The following is a 26,463-nucleotide window of genomic DNA, read 5'->3' as shown; positions in this document are numbered from 1 at the left end:
ATTCGAACAAGTTCAAATTTAAATTATATTAGAACTTAAGTAATACAATGAAACTGAATTATATAAACCAAACGTAACGAAAAATAAAGTAGAATAAATAAAAATAAGCTAAAATAAAATACAAAATATATTAAGTAAACATTACACAATGTATAAACCTATAGTATTCCAAGTCTCTTATTGATCCTGTTGAATGTACTGTACCTACAAGTTCTTTCTGATTATATACTTCCAGGCTGATGGTAAAATGGTTGCATCCTTATAGTTTAAACACTTTTCTGTTAAGCCAGATCTGTATATCTTACATTTCTCAATTGTTGATGCCAGTCCTGGTGAGTGTATGGGTGCAATGATTCTGGCTTCTTCCTATTCAACCACGGATCCATCTGTCTGCGCTACTTTTGATAACGCAGTTGTGTACCGACTTTTTGCTATGTCATATTTATTCTCTTTAACCCTTTGGTTAAGGTTTCTAGTCATGTCTCCTATATACTCCTTGTCTATCTCCAAAAGGTTGTTCTTGTATGGTATTGCATATACTCCTGGCTGTTGACTCTCTTTAATCTTATCTTTGTCATTTCTAAGTAACGCATATAAGATGGGAGCTCTTTTGTATATAATATTAGTGTATTTATCGGTATGACAATTTTCACACCAAATACCATATAAACGTTGCGAAAAATTCACCGAGTTCGGCGTTATATCCACATTTGCTTGTCGCAAGTACTTTCGACGAACCTTATTGTCGTCGTCTTCAGGCGAGTGCATAAATTTGCCAAAAAACTTTAAAAAGGAACAAATCCGATGCAGAACAGAACGCATAAAGCTTTACCAAAGCCGTTACAAACGTAAAGCGAAAATTCAAAACATTCGAAAGCTGATCGAGCATCTGGCTCCGCGACTAGCGAGGCCACGCACATGCATCCTCGGGTCTGCATATGCGTGGCCTCGCTAGTCGCGGAGCCAGATGCTCGATCAGCTTTCGAATGTTTTGAATTTTCGCTTTACGTTTGTAACGGCTTTGGTAAAGCTTTATGCGTTCTGTTCTGCATCGGATTTGTTCCTTTTTAAAGTTTTTTGGCAAATTTATGCACTCGCCTGAAGACGACGACAATAAGGTTCGTCGAAAGTACTTGCGACAAGCAAATGTGGATATAACGCCGAACTCGGTGAACTTTTCGCAACGTTTATTAGTGTATTTGTAGTTTGCAGTTTTTTTCATAACAGAGGATAGATGTTTATTATACGTGAACTTTGTGATACTGCTGTTTCCATCATGATTTTTCTTGTTCTTTCTAGGATCCTTGTATGAGGCAAATCCTGAGGATCCTTGTATTAGGCATTCTACATATACGTGAACTTTGTGATACTGCTCATTATACGTGAACTTTGTGATACTGCTGTTTCCATCATGATTTTTCTTGTTCTTTCTAGGATCCTTGTATGAGGCAAATTCTGAGGATCCTTGTATCAGGCGTTCTACAGTCCTTTCTCCAAATCCCAACTCTTTAACTACTTCTTTAATTCTGTTTAGCTCCTCTATTGTATCTAGTGTGTTCAAGCAATACAGAAAAGCTCTTCTAATTAGAGCTCTGAAGGCTGAGAGCTTATACGTCATAGGCTCATTGGATGTCGTTGGTATATAATTATATCAGGTCGTGTGTGGGCTTGATATACACTTCTATATTCAGTGATCCGTTCGTAAATACAATATTAATGTCTAAGAAATGTAATTCGTTGTTGCTAATCTGTTCTAAGTTCAGTTTTAAACCATGCTCGTTGGAAATCATTTCATTTAAGAACTGATGTATTTTTGTGCCGTTCCTCCATAAGATGAATACATCAACATCTCTCTTGTATAAGATTATATCTTGACGAAAGTTAATGAGTGTGATCCGTTCCAGGCTACTGGTGCTTTCCAACCTCACACCCATTGACCTCTACATCACGGAGAGGTATGTCCTCCATATGATCAAGAGGTTAGGTAGGAATAACATCACACAAGAGCAGTTCTGGAATAGGACCAAGAACCTTGTGGAGGGGGACACTATCCCCAACATCATCAATCTAATCAGTGATAGGGGCATGGACATCACTGACGCAAGCATCTATCACCCAGCATTCAACCCACGATACAGCATCACCATGGATAATAACATACCCAACAACAGTGACTACAACATTTACACGGACGGCTCCCACTCTGCAGATGGCACGGGTGGCGCCTTTGTCGTTCTAGACCGTAAGGAGAGGACAACTTATCAACAGTACTTCAAGTTGGAAAGTTACTGTATCATCAACCAAGCGGAATCCTTAGCTCTGCTCAAAGCACTTCAGCACATTAATAACAAGAACCACATCTACAACTATGATCATAAAAGCATAGCTATTCACACTGACAGCAGAGTCATACTGCATCAGGTTCACAACAGGAACTCCAAACTCCCCATAATCAAGAACATTTTCCACGAACTGGATACCACCAGCTGCCCCTCGCTCGTGCTCCGATGGGTCAGGGGTCATAGCGGTGTAAAAGGTAATGTTCAAGCGGACCTGTTGGCTAAAAAAGCTATTATGAACCTCAACAACTGTGCCTACAATAGGATCCCGCAGTGCTGGGTCTCTAGGCAGCTGCACTTCTATATAATCGACCAGTGGGAATACAAATGGACGAGTAGTACAACCGGGAGGACCGTGTTCCAGTTCATCCCCTCCGTCAAGAAAAGGCTACACTACCACCATCTTGTCCCCACCTACGAACTTACCCAGCTCATTACGGGCCATGGTAATATGGGAAGCTACCTTGTTCGCTTCCTAAATAAAGGAAACGGCCTGTGCTCCTGTTCATCCATGACTTGGGAAGATAGTAATCACATTCTCTATGACTATCCTAACTATGATAGGGAGAGAAGAACTCTCATTGCCGCAGCTTGTGAAGAAACCATCCCTTGGCCTTGTAAGCCGGACAATCTCATCAGTAATAAAAATCTTTATAGTGCCCTCGATAAGTATGTGAAAGATATTAAAATCTTTTCGTGAGCTTGGGCCAACCCCTGTGCTCTCGGCCCTCTTGTACTCTACGGTTTCCTATTTCCTTCCCTCCTCTGTGAAAGTTTTCCTTGTTTCCTGCCCTTCCTGCCACTGTGTATTGGTACTGTATCGGCATTGCCTTCTTCTTCGCGCTACCCAGTGTAATCGCGTCTCCCTATGCGGGTCTGGGCCATTTTCTGTTCCCTCGGCCACATCGGTTCCTGTTTGTTCCGGGGAGTTGGTGCCTTGCCAGCGCGGCTGTTCTCCTACCCGCTCAACCCCTTAGGGCTTTTTGTTTCTTTCTAGCCAGTCCGCATGGCACTGGTATTTAGAGCCTCACGCGTACTTTTGTTTTTATTTTTGTATTCTTGTCGGGATATCAATGTAACCTGTCTCATTGTGTTCTTTTGTATTTATTTTGTGTTCATTTAACGGCCCCGATGCCGGCATCTTGGGATCCCATTCCTCTTTCCCTTCACCCCCTTTATCCCCACCCCACCCTTCTAACCCCACCCCTCTCTTCACGCTATTACCCTCTCCTCCTCCGGCTATGCCAATTGGTTCGGCCTTATCTTGTCTTCAAAATGTGATCCGTTCCGTATTTCTTAAAACACTCACAGAGCAAGCCCAACATTGGGCTGTCCATCAGGACCCCTTTTAACTGTTTATACACTTTACCTTCAAAACTGAAAAATGATTGAAAGCATATAAGGTTTGCTATCATCTCCAGGTCCTTATGATATGCTGATGCAGTTGGATGCAAATCACATAACACATCCATTAGTGCATCAAAACAGGAAGACAGTTTTATTGATGGATACATGCTCTTGAAGTCCATAACCGATCCAACTTCGTTATCCATTAATGAAAACTCTTGTAGATCATTTACTAAGCTAAGTGGGTTCTTTGTAACAAAGTGGTAATCTCCAATTATCTCCACCAAATACCTATGTATATGTTTCTCCAGTTCATATGTGGGTCCTTTACATTTCTCTACTACAGGCCAAATTTCTTTGTCGTTTTATGCATTTTTGCAAACCCAAACAACCTGGGTACACCTGGGTTCTTGACATGTGCTCCTTTTAGGAAAAGGAAGATTGAGGTTATGGGTGATTTTTCTAATCTTTCACATTCTGTTTGGAATGTGAAAGAATTAGCCAAGATATAGTAGATTAAAATCAACAGAAAAGTAAAGAAATTAGACTTCATCACTATCCAGCTCTGAAACAGCTGTTACACAAACAACACTGAAGACACCATCACTCACATTCTCATTAGCTTATATCAGACATGGACAAATGCGGCTCTTGCTGAAAGTGTTAATTTCTATTTTTTATTATTATTTTTACAATTTTATTTTTATAATTTTGTGAAAATATGTTTAATAAAACAATTTAATATTTGTTTTATGTTATATTTATATTATATAATAAAATCATGCGCCTTACCATACTATCCATCACAACAGTACAGAACTGTGGCTCCCATGCATTTTGCAAAACCTACACTTTGGCTCCCACTGAACTCTTGCTTGCCCACTCCTGGCTTATATCCTTCTGATGGCCTGCTTGAAGACAATAGTACTCAAGTGGCATCAGAAGTTTGACATGCATGTATCCTAACACCAACAATGACCACAACTTCACTTATACTGAGATGTATAATGCCGTCTGTTCACTCAATGACAACAAAGCCCCATGCCTTTACAGCTTAAGTACTATGATGATAAAACATGTGTTTGAGGCCATTTTGACAGCTTTTGTTGTTCTCTTCAGCACATGCCCGAACACTGGACTTTTTCCTAATCAGTGGAAAAGGGCTAGTGCCAAAATTTATCTCCCAGTAATGCTAACACTTAGAAGAAATAGACCAGTCTGCCTTCTCCCTACTTTAGGAAAAGTGTCAGATGGTCTATGATTAATAGGATCACTTGGCATATATGCAAGCATTGGGTCCTGCATGAGATTCATTAAACACCATTAAACAAGTTACTCATCACATCAACAGGCTAAGCAAAACAATGAACACACTGCTATAATCACAATTGACTTTAGAGATGCCTTTGATCACATCTTGCATACCTTATACAATCATCACTGCCATCAAAATCTTTACAAACTTCTTTATTTCTATTTTACCGACAGGAGTGCAGATGTTTATACAACTCAACATAACATTGTCATTCTAATCACTCTGGGATTGTCTACAGGGATCCAGGTCTGGTTCTGGACTCTGGAACATTGCCTACAACTCTCTCCTGCACCTAAACGAAACCATGCCTCCTGGTTTCCTCATCCAAGGCTATGCGGATGACACTGTCATTTCAGCTTTTCACAAGAACAGTGATTGCTTACTGGATGTATGCAACAACATTCTCAAAATCATTCACCAGTGGAACATTTGGCATACACAGACAAATGCAAAAGTATGATTGTTGGTAGTCGTTAGGAAACTGACCATGCATTTACAGTAGGACCACATAATATATAGTGGACAAAGGAAATAAATATTTAGGTGTTTTTCTTGACAAGAAGCTTAACTTCACACTCACATCAAATACATCAAAGACAAAGCTGTAAAGATGGCCAGTATCCTTGCTGGTATTTCCAGGAACACTTGGGGCCTAAGTCCCAACACTACTAAACTCATTTACAGGGGGCCATTCAACGTCCTCCTTTATGCCATTAATGTCTGGGATCATGTGGCCTGAAAAGTATACAACAGATGTAAACTGTTATCTGTCTGGAGAATTGCTGCTCTCTGCATCTGCAAGGCACACAGGACTACATCCACTAGTGCTTTATTGGTAATGTCAGATTTGACCCCTATAGATTTAGAAATTAAGAAAATTTGGAAGGACAACCTTGCCAACTTGCCCTGGCAAGATTATAGTGACTCGGATGCTACCAAAATTATTAAGGAAGGTAAGATTTCTTGTAGTGGCTCTGCTTGCCAATATAAGAAAATTTGGCACAGATAAAAAAAAAAACCCTTCCTCAGTGGCATGCTGTGACATTTGATGATATGGAAGCTGTGTTTCTGTAAGGCAGTGTGGCCTGTTGGCCTTAGTGTTTGGATGGTAAACTAGTGCTTTCGGTTTTGTCAAAATTATGTGTGTTCCTTTTTGGATTAACCACACATATTATATATCATTTTAATTGGGAATTAATCTGCTCTCTGTAAGTACAAAAATTTTTAAAATTGGAACATTCTGTTGAAAGTTATCATCGTTAGAAATTTTGGAAATTTGTCAGCCCCATCGGGGCCCCTGTTTGTGTTACTTCGGACTTCTCTTTGGTTTTTGATAGACCATTTTGATGTTAACTGATCCTCCAAGTTTGGTCTTATTATGTCAATTGCCAACCACGTAATCGCAATCGAAATTAAGTTCCGCTAAACAAAGAACTGTTATTTCACCATGTGGTTCTGATAGCCACTCGGCACGATACAGCCAATTAGCATGCTCCTGCCAGTGGTGTGTTGAAGTTGTTATTCGTGGATTACCTTATCAAGATTGTTTTAACAATCTTGATAAGGTAATCCACGAATAAGATTGTTTATTAGTTTACATTGCACATGATTACGTTTGGCTCGGTGTAACAGTTATGGTTTATCTTTTCACAGCCGTTTGGCATGGTATTGTTTTCTGTTTATCATCGCTACCCATTAGATCACAAACAGATATTTTCATGGACTACTCCTTGGACTCTGGAACTTTGCACTAATTGACATAAGTCTTGCCTCTAGGACATTTTTACTGGTGATTATTGTGTTAAGCCATTTGGCTAGCCTTGTTTAACTCATCCTTCATTGCTAAAGTTCTACAATATGGTGGCAGAGGACAACAGATCCCTCAACAATAGTTTTATTGAAGAGGAACTAATAAACTCTATCAATGATAACTGAGATAATTTTAAACAATATCCGCACCAACTCTAATGCTTCCATTAGGACCAAAGAACGTGCTCAGGCCAGGGAGGCAGCGGTTAAAATGCGTGCTACCAACCAGATCTTTGGAGTGATTCTGGCCCTCAGGGAGAGGGTCAAGTCCTTGGCCCATCTCTACCTCCAAGTAAGGCCACATACTCAGAAACCCTGCAGAAAAACTTGAAGCCGACAAGTAGAATGACCAAATTCATCTCGGCAAAAGCAGCCGAATTAGATGGGATCAAAAACCCAAGAATCGAAAGCCATGAAATAGTTATAGCAGCAATCAAAAACCCTGAAGACCCAGAACCGATACCGGAAGAGACTGTGGACCTACTCCAATTCCATGTAGACCCAAAGAGTCTTGGGGTTAGGATTAAGGCTGTTAGACCTCTCCCAAGCGGGGACGTCAAGATTCAGGTTCACGATGAGACTGATATTCAAAAGTTTAAATCGGCAGTGCAAACACATGAAACCCTAACCAACAAAGGGGAAACTACTTAATGGAATCCAGAAGAGTATACATAAGCTGGAGCTCTATACAAATAGATGATTATATTTCTATCATACACTGTTTCAGCTGTGCAGGCTATGGCCATACCTTCCACGGGTGCACCAAAAAACAACAGTGCACACATTGTACAAAGAAACACAAGTTTAAGGACTGCCCATATCTCTGGAACGATCCAGTCTGCATCAATTGCAAAAAACATAACAGCACAGTGCCAGAGATTAAAAGAGTATATACTGACCACAATGCCTTTGACAAAAGCTGCCAAATGTTTATAAAGTACAAAGCGATCCAGGTTCAGGCAACCCAATACGAATAATGGCTTCTCCCCATTCGCTCAATATGGATAGCAACTTCCACAGTAGTGACCCAAGCAACACCTTCATGCTTCAACCATCTAACACTCTCTGTATCCTTCAAATTAACCTACAGAGGAGCAAGGCTGCCTCCTCACAAACAACAAAGATAGTCATAGAAAAGAAGGCTGATATTCTGGCCTTCCAGGACCCCTACTTATACAAAGGTAATGTTGCCCTGCTTGGCAAAGGCAAAATTTTTACAGGGAATACTAACAACCAACCCATAAAAACAGGCTTCCAAATCCTCAACAACAATCTGAATGTGCAATTAATAACTCAAGGTTGTAACCAGTATATTACCACTGTTAGGGTCAACCTAGGCTTGGACAATATTTACATTATTAATCTCTATGCACCACTTTCAGAGACATTCTTTTCCCCTTAAAGATATAAGGGACTTAATCAACAACCTCCCTCAGCACTCAATCCTAATATGTGGGGACTTCAATGCAAAGTCCCCAATCTGGTATAGTCCAATTGAGGATATGCAGTGAATGAATTGATGGCAGAGCTTGATTATCACTCGCTCAACACCAGCCACTTGCCTACCTTCTCCAGCACGAATGGGGACAGCTGGATCAACCTCTGTCTGGGTAATAGTAAACTTCTGGAACTGGACATTGACTGTCAAACACAGGATGAAATCTCGGTCAGTGATCATGCCCTACATTCTCACTAAAGTTACAGGGATAAACCCCCCCACAAACTTAAGTATCCATAGCATCACAAACTGGGACTACTACCAAGAACTTCTAAAACACCAGTGGGATCCCACAGGTCTGTCCTCATATAGATACTACTACTGACATTTATTTTGCGGTGGATCAACTCCAGAGGGCAATCAATACGGCTTTCTATCAGGCCGCAAAGGTCAAAACAAACAAACCTTTGGCTCCCTGGTGGAACAGGGACTTAGAACAACAAAGAAAGAAGGTGCGGTCTGCGAAGAGGCAACCCCGAAAGGAAATGGACCCACACAAAAAACAGCAGCTTTACCAAAACTATCAAAAGCTCTTTAGGGAATAAAATTAATCAACTATACCAGGAAAAAATTCTGGCATAACTTCTGCACTTCATCAAATGAAAAGGAACCTTGGGTAATCTCATATTATACTGCTATTAAAAAGAGGTGACCGTCTTCAATTCCCAGAACTCTGTTCCATATTATGCAACCATCTTCAATTCCCAGAACTCTGTTTCATCGGTAGAAGATACCTATAGCACTATCTTCTCAGAACTCTTTCCACCTGATAACCCTACTAATGACACTGATTACCACAGGAAGGTGAGAAAAATGAGTAAAAATACACTATCAAATACTAATGATAAACTGTTCACAGCCCAAGAAATCGCCCGTCAATTTCATCACATCAAAAAAAGGAAGGCTCCTGGACCAGATGCCATTGACTGGAGAATGGCCCAACATGCCTATGCTGCTACCCAACAACTTTCCTGGTACTATTTAACAAATGCTTAGTTATCGGATACTTTCTGAAAAAGTGGAAGGAGGCCTCCATCAGGCCTCCTTCCACTTTTGATCCCTAAAACCAAGGACACCCCTCCTACTAAGGCTTCAAATTGTCATTCCATCTCTCTGATCTCAGTAATCGGTAAGGTCCTGGATGCCCTAATGGTGGAAAGGATTCTATATCATCTAAACATCAACCACTCTTTACATCCCAATAAATATGGTTTCAAGAGAGGTGAAGCTACACGTCATGCCTTAGAGCAGGGATGGGCAACTTTTTTCTATGTAAGGGCCGCATTTTAAGACTTCTGAACCGATGCGGGCCGCATACAAGAGAAAGAGAAAAAAATGTTGGTAAATCAGAATTATTTATTCATATATAATTATAAATTAGCATAGGTATACTTAATTTAGCTTCTGGAACTGATGTAAACGTAATATATTGGAAATATTTGGTTAAATATTCATCACTGCTAGTTTTAAATTAGTTTCGATGTGTCTGTTAGCAGGTTTCTTGTTTTAATTTTTACTAAATTCATTGCGAGAAAAACTATTCACATACATAAGTTGTACATAAGTAAAAATAACGTTTGAATTTTATTGCATACTTCCTTAAGCTGGGAAATTGATATATTTATTCAGATTTTATGCGTCGCGGGCTGCAAAATATATGAATGCGGGCCGCAGGTTGCCCATCCCTGCCTTAGAAGGTATAATTTACTACAGTTGACTCTGCATAAATTGTCACTCGGATAACTCAAAACCATCGGTTAAGTAGTAATTTTCTGTGGTCCCAGCCAACTTACATAGGCATTAATGTTAAAAATCTCCGGTTTACTGGACACCATTTAACTCGTCACTACTGGATAAGTTGACATGCTTTTGCTGTCCCACACTCTGATAAGTCGTCACCCCTCCTGAAAAAAATGAATTCACTCTGCACGTGTGGTGCAAACTCATTTTTTTCTCAGGAAGGGGAGTTGATTTATTTATTAATATATAATTAATATATTTAATAATATAATAATATATTAATATTATTAATATATACAGTAGAGTGTCGTTTATCCGAATCAGTTGGGGACTGGTGTTGTTCGGATAACCGATTAGGTATGAAAAAATATATTAACCTATCTCAAATTTTTGTTGAAATTTTTCTCTGTTGCGTGTCACTTCGTGTCGAATTTTCGTAGATTTTAAGCCTAACGAAAATTTTTATAACAATAATCAAGGCTATTGTATCAGCTTTATAGGTGAATGGGTCAGATGAACCCACCGGTATGTATATAGAGGCGGCATAAGGTTTACGGTATACTGACGTGACGATGGCGGATCCTCCCGAACATCTTACTCTATAGGAGGTATGTAGACGACATCCTCATCATGTGGAAGACAATACCTGACATCTCAAATTTCGTGAAAACTGTTAACGATAATCCCTACGGCCTAACGCTGGAAATAGATCAATCTAGCAATACTGAGGTCCATTTCTTGGATATAAACATTAAAGTAGAAGGATCCGCCATCGTCACGTTGGTATACCGTAAACCTTATGCCGTTTCTATATACATACCGGTGGGTTCATCTGACCCATTCACCTACAAAGCTGCAGCATTTAGTACTTTGATTAAAAGGGCATTTTCCCACTCGTCCACCAGGCAAGCCCTCAACACTGAATTGCTATTGTATCTTTAAAAATTATTTTTTTTATTTTGTTTGTACAAAATAAATATATTGAAAAATATAAAAACAAAAAAATTATACTTTAGAAGTTAATCTAGTATCAAAAACATTTGATTCAGCACAACACAGTCCGACTGGAAAGCTTTCGGTTAATCAGCTTTCGGATAAACGATGCTCTACTGTATATACATGTTAATAAAAATGCCTTAACATCTTATGTATTTTTATGTATAAAATAATAACAGATAAACAAAAAGAAAATATACAACCTACATCAACGTCACACCAGAATCCAATTTTGCATTTTCTCATGCTAGAAGCATTAAGAATTCTTAGACGTTACTTGCCAACAATTGACAATTGCAAAGATGATGTTTTCGAGGCATTCATGATCGTTGAAAAAGAAAGTCGAGACAGTTAAGTGCTTGAAACAAACAACACTAAATGAATTTTTCAGTTTTTCATTTACAGAGTAATTGTAAATGGAGAACACAATGTATTGTAAGCCTATACTACTGTATAACACACTTCTGTATTTTCCTAATTGTATTTTCTTGGTTTTTTTCCAACTTTGCTTTAGTTGTCACATTGGATAACTTGACACATTTCCACTTCCCCTTGGGGTGTCGACTTATGCGGACTTGACTGTATATTCAAACAGCCAAAAAAGCAGGGAAGCACACTATTTTAGTCAGCATGGATTTTAAAGGTGCGTTTGACCACGCATGGAGGCTGGCCATTTTGGCTAGCCTGGCGAACTCCCACTGCCCCAACATTTTTTATCTGCTAAAAAGCTATCTTTCTGAGCGAACAGCCATTGCCATGGAGAATGGAAAAATCATACACTGCTATGAAATCACCACAGGATGCCCACAGGGCTCTAAATCAGGACCTCTCCTGTGGAACATCCTATACAATGGGATCTTCAATCTTACCAATGGCCCTCCCCATGATGGGGACCCTCTGATATATGGATATGCAGACAACGCAGTCATTCTGCCTTCACATTCAAATCAAGAAGTCCTTCAAGGTCACACAAATAACTTTCTGAAGTTAGTGCACAACAGGAGTAAGGATAACTACCTAAAAATTAATTATAACAAGTGTTCGTCTATGGTTTTCCGAAAGAAGAACCCACTCACAAAGAAGCCAACTATTCACATTAATGGGAATAGGATCCAGCATGCAACTAACATCAAATACTTAGGGGTCATCCTGGACCCTAAATTGTCCTGGAAAGACCATATAAAATAACCTATGATAAAGCTAATAGCATCATCCAAAAGCAATTGCCTGGAATTGCTGGGGTCTTGACTTGCACAATAACAAAACTATTTACAAGGGTGCTATTGAACCCATTCTCACTTGTGGCTGTGAGGTCTGGGGTTATGTTGCTAACAAGGCCCACATTCGCAGGAAGCTCCTCTCAGAGTTAAAAAAAGGAGTGCAGTTATCTCCATAACAAAATCATATACCACTGCCCCAACTGAAGCTCTCCTTGTAATCACAGGCTTAACCCCAATCAATCTAATCATTACCTACAAGTTCCTAAAGAACCTCATCATAAAGTCTATCCTCACCAATAAACACACAGATGCCATCCATAAGACACTGGACAACCTAAAAGTCCCTAAATCGGTATATATTTTGGTGGACGAGATTATCAACCTCGGGCTGGACCTAAACATCTCCCAACCAGCAATCCACCTGGCCAACATTATCTCAAACAACTTTGACCTACAACACCTTTCATCCGTAAAGGGCCTATGCATATTTACAGACGGTTCAAAGGCTCCACGGGCGGTTGGAGCTGCAGCCTGCCTTAAAGACCCCAAGAAATTTTTCTGGGAAGCCGCTTATAAATTAAATGAAAACTGTACAATAAATCAGGCAGAGAGTCACTTGCTATTTGGAAGTCAGTCAATCATATCCAAAATAACACCCAATACTATAAAGGTAATAAAATCTATGTGAGGACCGGAAGTCCCCCCTGTTCTCCCCCCTTAAATTTTAAGATTAAATAATTATCGAAGTGTAATTTATATTGTTTTATAGAATATTATATAATTTTTATCTATGATAAAAAATACATTTGGTGAAAGGAAGATGTTTCCGTTTAGAACTTCCTTGCAGATGTTAACAGAACTTTCTCACGCACCAGTTCATCCCCCTCACCATTGTTAAACTTAATTATTACCAAGTGGTTACTTTAGAAAACCCTTTTGTTTTATATTATCGTATGGGGATTTAATTGTATTATTTGAAATTTGTTAGTGTTAAAGAAAATATAAAATTTATTAAATGAAATAATTGATTTTAGAAAGGAGAGGATTTCACCCCCCTTTCATAACAAAGGAAATAGAAATCCGTTTTAAGATCTTTATCATTAACAAAAACGGATTGACGTCAATTGTCTTACCCCTTGTTTTACCCCTATTATGATGTAATATTGAAAGATTTTGATTGGATAAGGCAATAGAATATTATCGAAATTCACACCGAAATCGGGGAGTTCGCTGAAAACTTTCGTCGTGAGAGAAAGTCATTTGGGTTTTCCAATAGATAAGAGTCCACCTAAAGCTTCTGAAGTAGGAGCAAGGGTTGGTCCTCTAATATAGATGGAAGCTCATGCGTAAGTGGAAGATAAGGGCTTAATATTATGTGCCAATGGAAACCATCTAGAATCATCATTAATGAGGTATATGATCCTAGAATATTGTTGTAAACTCTCTCTCTGTGATAGGAAATAGAATAAGATAGACATAGATTTGATCGAATATGATACCTTTATCCTTTGTATTTCATTTTATTTGTTTAATTAAATATATGATTGTTATAGTTAAAATTGGATTCATCTCTGACTCAAATGATAAGTAAGTTCTTCCAAAACTTACCCATCATTCCTCCCCCTTGTTATTCCACGAGGTTTAAGGTTCGTTAACTCGCTAAAATTAATAAGTTAACTGGCGTCAGGAGAAAACAAATGCACAGGGGCACAAACGCGTCTCTGCACAACTGGGTATCTTTACAGATTCCTGTTGGAAAATAATAACTCAAGGAAGCCATCCTGTACTTCCGAGTAACTGTTTAGCAACAGGGTCCGTAAGTGGTGTAAAGAGTAATTTCCTACTTTCTATACCCTGGCTAACCTCACATCTACGTTATAAGTGACAGCTGCATGGCACTGCACAAAATCAAAAATGAAAATTATAAACTTCCAATCATCCAGAACTGTCTGAACACCATAAAGGCACTGGAAGGAAAGCTTCCACTAGATCAAGGGACACTCTGGCACCAGTAGAAATGAAAAAGTTGATTAGCTTGGTAAAAATGCCCACAATGTAGCTTCTAACTACTCATATACAGCAGTCTCAGTCTCCTTCCTGTGCAATGAACTTCACTCTGTTATCATGGCTTGGTGGCAATCTGACTGAGAAAACAGTCCCACTGTATGCAACACCTTTCAATTTATCCCAGACGTCATCACGTGGCCTTACCTGAAGCATCTGAGCACGACCCACGTTCTTATGCAAATCCTAACGGGGCATGGTAACTTCAAAAGTTATTTACACAGGTTCCTTAACAAAGGAAATGGACTTTGTGGCTGTAACATTCAGGAAAAGGACGATACTTTCCTCTTCATCTTTACGTGCACGAAATTTACGCAACACCATCAACTGCTACTGCGCAAGGTAACTGACAAGGGGCACCATTGGCCCTGTCCCCTCTACGCTTTCAGTGAAGACAAGGACACCTACCAGACTTTTGTGCAGTACATTAACAACCTGAGGTTAGCAGACTACCACACTCCAATCAACAGACAAAATACCTCACCAACATCATCTGCACCCAGTAATCAGGACTCACCAGATTTCAACTGAAATCCCTCTACATCAACGTTACAAATGGTCTATTTACTCTTCTCTGTGCCAATCCTGGCTCTCTATTCCCAGCATACAGGTTCTCTGCTTTGTCTTGCATGTAAGTCTCATAAGGTGCCATCAATCTCATCTATCCATTCAAATTGTATATAACCTCCACTTGTTAATTGTATTTTATTTTAAGCTGTTCAAAAATCAGTTTACGACAGACGCCCACAGATCCTTCCTTTCCCTTCTATCTCTTTTCCCCTCCCATCCCCCTTCTCCTTTCTCTCCCCCCACCCTCTACACATTTACCCCTTCTTTTTCTTCTCTTCCCTCACTCACTCTTTCTCCCTATCCTATTCCTTCCTTGGCTATACCTTTGAGTTCGGCCAGTTACTTTAAATCTTATGTCTTATGTGTGTCTGTAAGAAGCCGACTTCCAGGGACAATCACTTAACTGTGCATCAGTGATGGTCTAGGGTCCATTCGTACGTGCGTGGTGGTGGAAGAGACAAAGACGACAAGTATCTGACAAAATCTGTTTATTTTAACATAAAATAAACATACACTATGTACAAAATAGTTTTTTTAGGATAGTCAGCTGTTCCGACGTCCTGGGGCATCGATGTAGTTCTTTGATTGTCGATCGAAGGTGGCCCCGGGACAGTGGCATTGACAAGTCTGTAAGGCACGGAGAGACTTCCTCCGTTGGCGTTGGGGACACGGTCTAAGTCCGAAGTGGCACGGGTTACAGGTTGACACAATAGATGAGAAACTGTTTTTTTGTGCATTGACACGGCGTTTTGGTTATTCAGAACGTTTTGGTTATTCAGAATGTTAACCAAGTGCGAGGTGTCCTCGATTGTCAGGGATTATATCAATCTTCGTTCTTTCTTTCGTCCATTTTGATTGGTCTTCTCTCTCAATCATGCTTCCTGAGTGACTGGTTTTTTGTTACTAAGCGTAACGAGACTCCTACATGGAGCCAGTGGCATAGCTAGGGGAGTGCAGTAGGTGCGGTCCGCACCAGGTCCCTGGAAAGCGATAGGCCCATGGGGGCCCCAAAATCACAGGAAAAAAGACCCAAAAAAATTTTTCATGACAATCAGAACAAAGCATAATTTAGCAGTTGGCAGCTCGAGCTTCTGGGGCCCCTATTACACAGGAAAACCAGCAACTCAACCCTAATCTAGTTATACACTATATAAACCACTACACAAACATATTTTAGTCCATTTATGTAAACAAAGCAAAAAATACCTAATTTGTTTTACATTGGACAAAACAGAATAAATAAATTTAAAAGCTGAAATTTACAGATAAAAATTACTTGTTTTTGTTTGGATGTTTCCGATTACCATTACGGAATAAGGACACCCCTGCCGAAAAATTTTTTCGGGGTCCACAAATCTAGTTCCACACCGGGCCTGGAGAAGCCTAGCTATACTACTGCCTGGAGTGCGAGTAAGGCCAAAATCGAAAATGAATTCGATCTTCCACCAATCACAAGACGACTTCCTTCTGTGATTTATAATTTCTTCTTTGCAGTTTGATATAAACAAATGGGTGTCTGACTACAAATGATTTTTTCCTATGTTTTTTAAACTAATAAATTTTTCTCTAAATTAACCGTTTTTCGTGTCTTTCGTGACGGTTTGACCTGTCCGGAACCTCACATTTCCATAAAAATTGTAAACAAATATACTGGAAATGACAAAAATAAACAATTTATATATTTTAGTTCTAAAATACAAATAATACATACATAATACAAATTGATACGATACAAACAATAATAGAAAAACTTGTTTTTTTAATTTTTTTAAAACTGACTCTATTCGGTGACTTTTTTATGCAAAATTGTTAATTACTTTGTCATAAAAGTTGCTGGTCGTCGACTCCATTAAAGTATTTGAAAGATTTTTTGTTTTTGTAAGCAATGCTAGCGACGACAATTTTTCCTCCGACCGAGTGTTCCTGGCCAAGGTATGAATTTGCTTCGTGGTCAAAAAACTGAGCTCAATAGATGCACTGGTAGATGGTACTGTAAAAATTAATGATATTAAATCATACAATTCTTTTAGTATGTCTTTGTTCGGATCGTCATTAATTATAATACTTTTTATATCTAAGAGTTACTTGTGGATACAGTCTGGACACGAATATAAATATTACGATTCACTATGTAATTTAGATAAATCAAAAAATTTCCCATAAAATTTACTTAATTTATATAATTAAAACAAGCTTGGGAAAATTGTTTTTCATAATATTTAAAATTATTAACATCTAAAAGTTATAAAAATTCTGAAGATTTTGTCTGAAAATCTATCAATATAATTATAATTAAAAGAAAATTATAATTAAAAATAACTTAGAAAAGAAATGTACATAAAAATAATATTGAATATTCTTTACTTTTTAAATCTTAAACAATTCATGTAGTCAAATAGCTCCCTACCAGTGGCTAAGGGATAGAATTGTTGGAAGTGTTATGGTGTGTAGCATCCACCGGCTAAACTGCTAGAAATTGGTGCTCGGTAAAGCGCATATGCCAATGCCTGTAAATTGGCTGCTTTACACCATTCAAATATTTTAGCCCTGGAAGCTGACAATACAGCGATTCCATTGGGAATATGCGTACATGTGTAGGGCAGAGGGCGCCACCGCAATTTTGGCACGCTGATCGACGCTGACCGAACTTGGCTCTCGGATGCTGTCAAGGAGAGACGTTTTTCTTTTTGTTCTGTGCCGACCTAACTTGCTGTAAATACCTCTTAATAGTGAATGATACTACTGTATATATCTAGCAAACGTGACGAATAAAGTAAGATACTTCGTGAGGATCAGTGTCTCCATTAATCCTCACAGACGAACAAAGGACGCGCTGTTGAGATCGAAGCGATCATTGTCCAAGGTAGGACCAAACTCGAACCAATTCTAGCGAAACGTGCCGATGGATTTTAGTCCCATCACTAAATGTGAATTTAGCTTCAAATGTACAATAGCAATCTTATCGTCGTTTGCCCACGGACCACGGATTGAGAACCACTGGCGTAAGGGATAGCCAGATCTGATAGCCACATTAAACTTATTACAGTATTTCATATATCACATTCTCAGGCACTTAAATTTAACAATATTAGAGTAGATTTTCAATAGGTCCCAGATCGTGGGGTCTTCGGAAATGAGGCAACTGTCTTGCCAAATTGGGTGCTAAGTCTATAGTCACTAACATTTTCAGTTATATTTCTACTTCTTACATTGACATATATGTCAAAAAACAAATTACCATTCTTTGGCAAGACAGCTGGGACCACAACGCTACCAGTAGGCTCACCTAAACTTTTATCTCCAGGTTAATTTAAATTTATTTTGTATACTAGTATTTTTTATATATTAACAGGACTTATTATACTGGAAAATATGGATGCAGATATTTAGTCTTACAGATCAAAAATAATGTTTTTTTATTTAGTTCACCAGTATAATAAGTCCTGTTAATATATAAAAAGTACTAGTATACAAAATAAATTTAAATTAAGATAGAAAGGACATAAAGGCATAATAATTAATTTTATCTCCAGGGTTGACACAATTGCGACTCTTCTACAGTTTTCTCCTAACTTTACCCTCGCTCGGCTTCTTACGTGCCACAGCAACTTAAAGCAATATCTGCCTTGAATCCCAGCCCGCACTACAAATGTGGACAGCATGAGGAACAAATGTTTAGCCACTTAATTTTCCACTTTGAAAAGTACATAAACTTAGGCATAACTTAATGAGAGTGGCTGTTTTGGAGGGATACAACTAGCCTTGCACTCTACAGCAACTTATCCAGATACATACAGTGTATCATCATTTACTTTCATTTATATCCCACAGCAAACCCTTGTGGCCTCTCTCCCTGATGGCACATGCAACATGTAGGTTTCCTCATTTGCATTGTATAGTTTCAGTTAAAGTTAATTGTACAGCTAGTTCTTTTGTGTTGTCTCTTTTCTTTCTTTGTAGTTTTTGTGTTCTGTTTTGTCTATCTTTCATTGCTCTTTATGCAGTCTTTTGTCTTTTTATATATAAAAAAGTAATAAATAAATAAATATTTTTTTAGTTATATAATTTTTTATTTTGGTATCTTGCTCATAGATCTTTTGTCATTACATGCTGTAGTCCAGTGTTTCTCAACCTGGGGGTTGCAAAACAATAATGAAATTATTTTGAGAAAAAATCATTTATTATAAACTTATAAACATTTTACTTACAATAAGTACACATGTAAAGAAAAGAAATTAATGTGATGGTTGCATTTGTTTTTCATTTAAAATTTTCTCCATATGTGGATCTATTTTCTTAATGTATAAAATTAGTGCAATGTGATTATATAATATTTACAAAAATTTACATTTATAATTACAGTCAAAATTCAATTAGTAATAGTAAGGCTTTCTGTTATTATTCCTTTGGGTGGGGGTCACAAAATATTAATTTTATTTATATTTACTATTTGGGGGTCACGGAGCTAAAAGGGTTGAAAATCACTGCTGTAGTCAGTCTGGGTTGTTGCCTTTGTCGATCTTCTTGTGTAGTAATAAGTTAACTTTAAATTAATATAACTACAGTAGAGCATTGATTATGTGACTACCAATCAACTGAAACATCAATTAACCGAAAGTGTTCCAGTTGGCAAATTCAAATTTCCACTAGTGCTGTGGTGCTGCAGCACTCTTTCCCTCCCTGCCAACCTAAACTGTAGGCCTACTTTAATGTACTACTTTATATAAGATATGCATGTATTTGTAAGACATATGATTCAAAATATACACAGTACAGTTTTGTGTTTAATATATTTTCTTGTAAATGATCAGTTATCAGAAAAATCTCTTATCCGAACAATCCTAGTCTCAAATTGTTTTGCATAATCACTGCTCTACTGTATTTTAAGTTAGTGATAAGTTATTTAGATTTAAGATAGCTATGTTAATTTTAAGTTAGTGAAGTTAGATTTAAGTTTTTTCTCCTGGTTGTTTCAGTTATGTTGTTCTGCTTCCTATCGGGATTGTTAGCTTAGATTCTCTCTTAATTTTAGTATTAGATTTAAGCTTTCACTTTAGTTTTAAACTTTGATGTGTTTACTGTGTCTAGTTTATATGTAGCTGCACTAACTTATTGGTGTATGCTACAACTTGGGTTTCTTTTAGATCCACGGCTTCTCGGCCAAAAAAAACTGCATGCCAGCATTAAACATAGAGTAATAACCTTGTTTATGCCGCTCAGGGGAATCCTTCCTTTTTCTTCTTTCTATCTCTTCACCCTCCTCCTTTCCTCCACCTTGCCTCTCTTCTTCTACTGGCTAAACACTTTGTGTACAGACATTGTCTTTTGTTAAAATAAAATAAATAAAAATAACTTAACAATTCATTTTATGTGACATGACATTTAAACAGTCAAACAAATAAAGGACTATATTCTGAATGAATTGAGACAATTGCCTGATTAGAACATTTTTATAATCATTTATTATTATTTAACTTTTTTTTCCAAAAAAACTCTTAACGTTCGGAAATCTCTTTTAAGTATTCAAGCTTTTTCATGATGTAAAATATATTCTACATAAAATATAAATCTTCCAGAGATAAATGGCATGCATTATAAAGTTTTTCAAATAAAAATTTTTTTTACATTATTATTATTATTATTATTATTATTTATAAGCAAATCATCAAAATTTAAAACTAATAAAATAGAAGAGTAAAGGAACTAAAAACATAAACATGAAATAAAAATAAATAGCTAAAGCTCTCATGGTATTTTTATGTCTATTAAGGTTCTTATACAAACTTCTTCAAATACAATTAACTAATCAAACAGAAATAGGAAAAATTTCCAGACATCAAAAAGATGGATTGGTTGAATGGGTTTTGCTATTTTGCTTTACTGACTATTGACAACATAATTATATCATCTATGTTTGTTCTCTGATTTCCATAAGAGACTCATTTTGTAATTTTGTTTTCTTTTCAGACTTTATAATTTTTATTCATCTTGTATCTCTTTGTTCATTGAATATACTACTATTATTAATCATGTAAGATTTTTCCAGATATAATCAATCTTCATTTTTGTGTAACTCTCTCATCATTTCTCTCCATTAACTTCTTTGCCAAATATTGAAACATATTTTTTATTTATTTAAATACACTTTGGTCTTTCAGTCTTTTTCAAAGTGCATAATAAAAGGTTACAAAAGAAAAATATAAACAAAAAATGTATTGATATATTGATTAAAAAAATAAGGCAAAGTATTTATTAATTTTTTAAAATCAATATCTCATTTAATTACAAAAGTTTTATAATAAGCTTGCTTTACAAGTTTGTAATTGTTCTAAACATATGCATTTTGTAGAAGTCACGTATCGTCCAAACTTATTGTACGGTAGTATATCCCGAATAATTATTTTCTGTGAATATTCAAAAGGTTTGGTTAAAAATATATATTTTTTGATGTTGCAGCCGTGGAATTGGCACCCACGGATGTAAAAGCTCTGTTTAGACGATGCCAAGCCCACGAAAACCTGGAAAAATACGACGAAGCATTTAAAGATGCACGGATGATTCACCATTTGGAACCTCATAATAATGCCATTCAACCCGTTCTCCGTAGACTGGGTATGAAAATCCAGGAAATTGTAAGTATTGATCTACAGTTTATCAATAAAGTGAAATTTAGATATTTTAATGAATTGTTTACAAGTAAACATTAATATTCTAGGCAAAAGAACAATCTAGAACAGTAAATAAAGTTAAAAATATGTTTAATATTTTACTTGATGAAAATATGAGTTCAGAAAATAGAGCTCAAGTAAGTGAAATTCTTATTTATGGATTAAACTAATTTTTTTATTTCATTTGCTTTTTTTTCAAAACAAATGCAATACAAAGAGACTAGAAATTGTTCTCAGTGTTAACAAAAAATTTCAACTGATTTAGGCTACAAACAATCTGATTGTGTTGGCAAGAGAAAGAGCGGGTGCTGAATTAATCGTGAAAGAAGACGGAATTCAAAAATTGCTGAAAGTAATGAAACAGAAGAATCCAGAAATAAATTTAGCTTGTGTTCGCATTTTTAGTGAATTGTGCAGGAAAGAGAATAAGGTAAAGTTTATTTAAAGATTCTAAATATAATATACATGAGAATTTTATATACTATAAAAGTAATTGCCAATATCTATCTATCTATAAAAATAGCTGAGTTACCACAAATGTTATACAAATATATTTATATGCAAAATATTGATTTAGTTGTGTATCATTTTTATAAGTCATATTTCGAAATATATTTTACAAATCAATTATTATTATTATTATTAATTAAAAATCTACTAATGTGAGGTAGATAATAAGGACTTATCACACCAGTGATAATAAGCACAAACACCCAGCTATCAATGTTGTATATTTAATAAAAACGAAAAGGGGTGTACATTAAAATCGATTACATGAGTAATTAACACGAAATAACCAAAATGTATTTTGGACTATCGGAAGAGTCCCTCTTCGGTTGGTATACATATTATAAAATTATCTATTTACTTGCATATAAGACGAGGTTTCTATCCATTTTTCACTGCTTCAAAAACCTAGGTTGTCCTATATGTGCAAGCAAAGGATTCTTTTCATTTTTGTATAATTTTTGTAAAATATGTATTTGCATTTTTTACCGGGTTCTCACTTTCTGGTGTTTAAAAACAAAAGTAGTTTATCTGGGTCGTTTGAATTGTTCTTGTGTATTGTCAGGAGTAAAGACGAATAGCAATAGGAAAAGCAGAGCTTTTGAATTAAATTCTAAAATTACACAGGAACCCGAAATAAGTTTTAATTCATTCCTATGTGTAAACATGATTATTTGGAAATCAGAATTCGAAGAAATTTGTAAGTGTAATCGACGAAAAGTGAATTCGACTGTTAAGAATTGGCAAAAAAAGTTTCTGATTGTCCAGCTTTACATAAACAAATTATGTAATTGATTTTACAAGATTTTTCCTTAAAGTTTAAAATTCCAGTAATTTTTGCAGGACAATGTGTGCAATTACGTACATTTGATGATAATTTATTTGTGAATAAACGAAATAAAAGTAGAATTGTATTAATAAATCTAATTTTCTTTATTTTGATCTTGAAAGTCACACTTTGTCCTATATGCGAGATCATCTTGTATTCGAGTAAATATGGTATACAAGACAAAGGAATTATTATAAAGGTATGATCATTGAAACATTAAATGGATGTAGAGAAGACAGGCTTAAGGTGGCTTCATAATGTTACACAGTAGCTTGATGTAAGGGTTACTAATATAAACAGTATTAAAATTAGCAGAATAAGAAGGTAATGATGTTATAGAAAACAAATTAAATCTACATACCATAACAGTAGTAAGATGGAGTTTGAAGGTGGCATTACTACAAGGTGCAGAGCAGTTATGAGCGAGGTGTGGTACAGGCAACATCTGGAGAACAAGTGGTAACTAACATCTTAATGGCCAACCTTCATTCCATCATTTCTTAATAAACCAGATGTCAGAGTTAAGTCTATAGATTTCATCATAAAGTTATTTCTTTATATTATTATTATTATATTTAACATCATTTTAATGGTTAGAGCTGAAAGAGCAAATCACCAAAAATTATGTCAAATGAAATTCAAAACATTAAGATCTTACAAATTAATCTTATTAATATTAGATGACAAAAAAGAATTTGCAGTCTTTTTTCTTCTTAAATAATGAAATCTGTATAATACGAAGCTAAAATAGCTAAAATTGTCAGATATAATCATTCACTTTTATAACCACTTAACATTTCGGTTTATTCATCCGATAAACCCCTTTTGTCCTTCAAATCCAACCTCCACCCATGTTCAAGAATTATCCAGAAGACTATTTAATTCTCAGATATTTTATTTAAATTCATTTGGATCTGAATTCTCGCCAATCCCTCTTCAGTAAGAGGTTCAATCTGCAACAGAGTCTACACCAATATTTTGGACTCATCAAAATCAGTCACCATAACCTTTTAAACAGGTTACTGTGATAGATTTTGAAGACTGAAATATCTGAGAATTGAACCATTTTCTAGGTAATTCTTGAACTCGGATAAATGTTGGATTCAAAGGACATAACATTTTAGTTTATTCATCTAAAAAGTTAAATAAATTAAAAATATCTATAACCGTGAGACAGATAATAGTAAGGGTTTATCACACCAATGATAATGGGCACAAACACTCAAGAATCAAAGTAAAAACATTTAATAAAACAAAACTGGATTGTACAATAAGATGATTACAAAAGTATAGAAACCGAAAAATTCAAAATGCATTTCGGACTGTTTTCCAATAGAAAATAGTCCCTCATCAGTTGGTATAACAAAAGGTTTTAGTATACTTAAAAATTATACAAGTTGAGAGAATAAATTTAATATTAAACTTAAACTATGCCTAAAGCTATACAATATAAAGATGAAAACGTCGCCATGATAGTATGATCAGTAAGCAATATCAATGTAGACAGTAGTAGTATTTGGTATTGCTTACTAGGGAGGTTTCAAGGCCATGTGTCATGTGATAAAATGTGAGTTTGCTCTGCCCCTTTGCCATGTTTGTGGTCTAACTTCCACTTAGTTTGCACATGATTTGCTGTTTGGCGGATTGGCAGCACTTTTTTAAAAAGGAAGTCATTTGGACCCATGGCTATGATTCACAGGCATCTCATTTCACTTTGTCTAGATGGCCAATTGCCTTAAGTAGGGGAGGGTAGGTAATACCTAACAACAGGTATCGAGTCTTAGAAACCCATTTTGACACAATGATGTACTACATAGAGAATAATTCAATTATTTATGTATTTCAACAATTCAAAAGTTCAAAGGAAGCATTCAATGTTTGAAACTGTTTTGATTCCAGAATATATCAGGTCAGTCCATAAGTTCGTGTGTATTTTTATCTACAAAAAAAGCAGCAAAAAATTTTAATTAAATTTTATTTCAATCTATAATGTATTCACCATTATTTTGTACAATTTCTTGTAATCTTGAGGGTAGCTTTTTAATCCCGTCTTCGTTAAATGATTTCGGTTTTGAATCAAAATATTCAGAAATAGCCTTTTTTACATTGTTCTCATCCTCAAAAGTTTTCCCTTTTAAAAAATTCTGCAAACTGCGAAAAAAATGATAATCACTGGGAGCAATATCTGGCGAATATGGTGGATGAGGTAAAATTTCCCAGTTGTAGCTTTCAAGTTTCTGTACAGTTATTTTTGCAGTGTGTGGTCTGGCATTGTTATGCTGCAAGAGAACCTGCTTTCCGTTCACTAACGACAGTCGATTTTTTTCAATTTTTCATTTAAACGCTCTAATTGCTCACAATACATTTGAGCTGTAATTGTTTGATTAGGTTCTAACAGCTCAAAGTGAATTACACCTGACATTCCCACCAAACAGACAAAAGAGTTTTTTTTGGATGCAACCCACCTTTTGCAGTCGGTTTTGGCTGCTTGTCGCGATCCATCCATTGTCTTCTTCTTGTCACATTATTATAGAGGATCCATTTTTCGTCTCCAGTAATCAGCCTACCAAGAAAAGGTTCTATAGCAATACGGGATAAAAGAGGCGTGCAAATGTTTACACGTTGTTGTCGGTTAGCTATTGACAGTTCGTGTGGTATTTATTTTCCTAGCTCTGAAACTTGTTTGATTTGTTGTAGGTGTCTATGAACAGTTCCGTGTGATGAATTTAAACGTTCCGCAATTTCGTAAACTGTTAAAGATGGTTCTGCTTCAACTAGCACAGAGAGATCATCATCAAAGTCAACGAGTCTTCCAGTACGAGCCTTATCCTCCACACTAAAATCATTGTTTCTAAATCTTTCAAACCACTTCTGCGCAGTCCTTGCACTAATTACAATTTGATTATGTACAGTATTTATTTTTTTGGCTGCATTTGTAGCATTCTCACCACTTAAAAATAAAAAGTATAAAACGTGTCTTTTATATTCGTCCGTTACTTCCATTTTAACAAAAATAAACAACTGAAATGTTCACAATTCTGAACAGTATTATATGAATGAGATCCAATTTAACACTTCAGTGTAAAAATTATCACATTAGACTGACATTTTTAACAGCAACACAAGATTTTTCTCAAGGTCATAAAAATGCGCATGGACTTATGGACTGACCTGATAGTTTGATCCAAAGACAAGAAGTGATTTTTTTGAAAAATGTTTAATTGAAATTATTAAAAAAGGGACTCCTTAATGTTTGGAGTGAGCTATTATATTTTATTGATTAGAATATTTTATAATAACTACAAAAAGCTTTGGGTGTACTATAGATTACCACCTATGGAATTTTGGGACTTTGAGTATATATTTGAACTCAGAGGACCAAGACGAGTTCAACAGTACCCTACTTTTGGGCCGGAGGCAAAAAATAAGAAAGTTATCGTACTTTTTTCAGCGATTGCGCGATGATCAGGAGTCGCGTCGCTCTCTCTGCTAAGCCTGTTGCGTGTTTAACATGCAGTCTGGCAAGTCGGCCATATATACCTTCAACAAAGGCAGATGTTG

At 36.4% G+C, this 26,463-nt stretch overlaps 1 protein-coding gene across 1 annotated transcript in view; it reads left to right on the top strand.

Annotated features, from left to right (window-relative positions):
- The window catches only part of LOC136988056 (protein unc-45 homolog B-like), a 97,401-nt gene that overhangs the window by 30,446 nt on the left and 40,492 nt on the right, over positions 1 to 26,463 (top strand). The window contains 3 exon segments of the mRNA XM_067285849.1: positions 21,355 to 21,530; positions 21,614 to 21,703; positions 21,832 to 21,996. Of these exon segments, the coding sequence (XP_067141950.1) occupies positions 21,355 to 21,530; positions 21,614 to 21,703; positions 21,832 to 21,996 (431 nt within the window).

Source organism: Centruroides vittatus, unplaced genomic scaffold, assembly GCF_030686945.1.
Source record: "Centruroides vittatus isolate TY-2023 unplaced genomic scaffold, ASM3068694v2 scaffold_3046, whole genome shotgun sequence".
Classification (NCBI taxonomy): domain Eukaryota; kingdom Metazoa; phylum Arthropoda; class Arachnida; order Scorpiones; family Buthidae; genus Centruroides; species Centruroides vittatus.
This window is presented reverse-complemented; position numbering and strand designations above follow the sequence as displayed.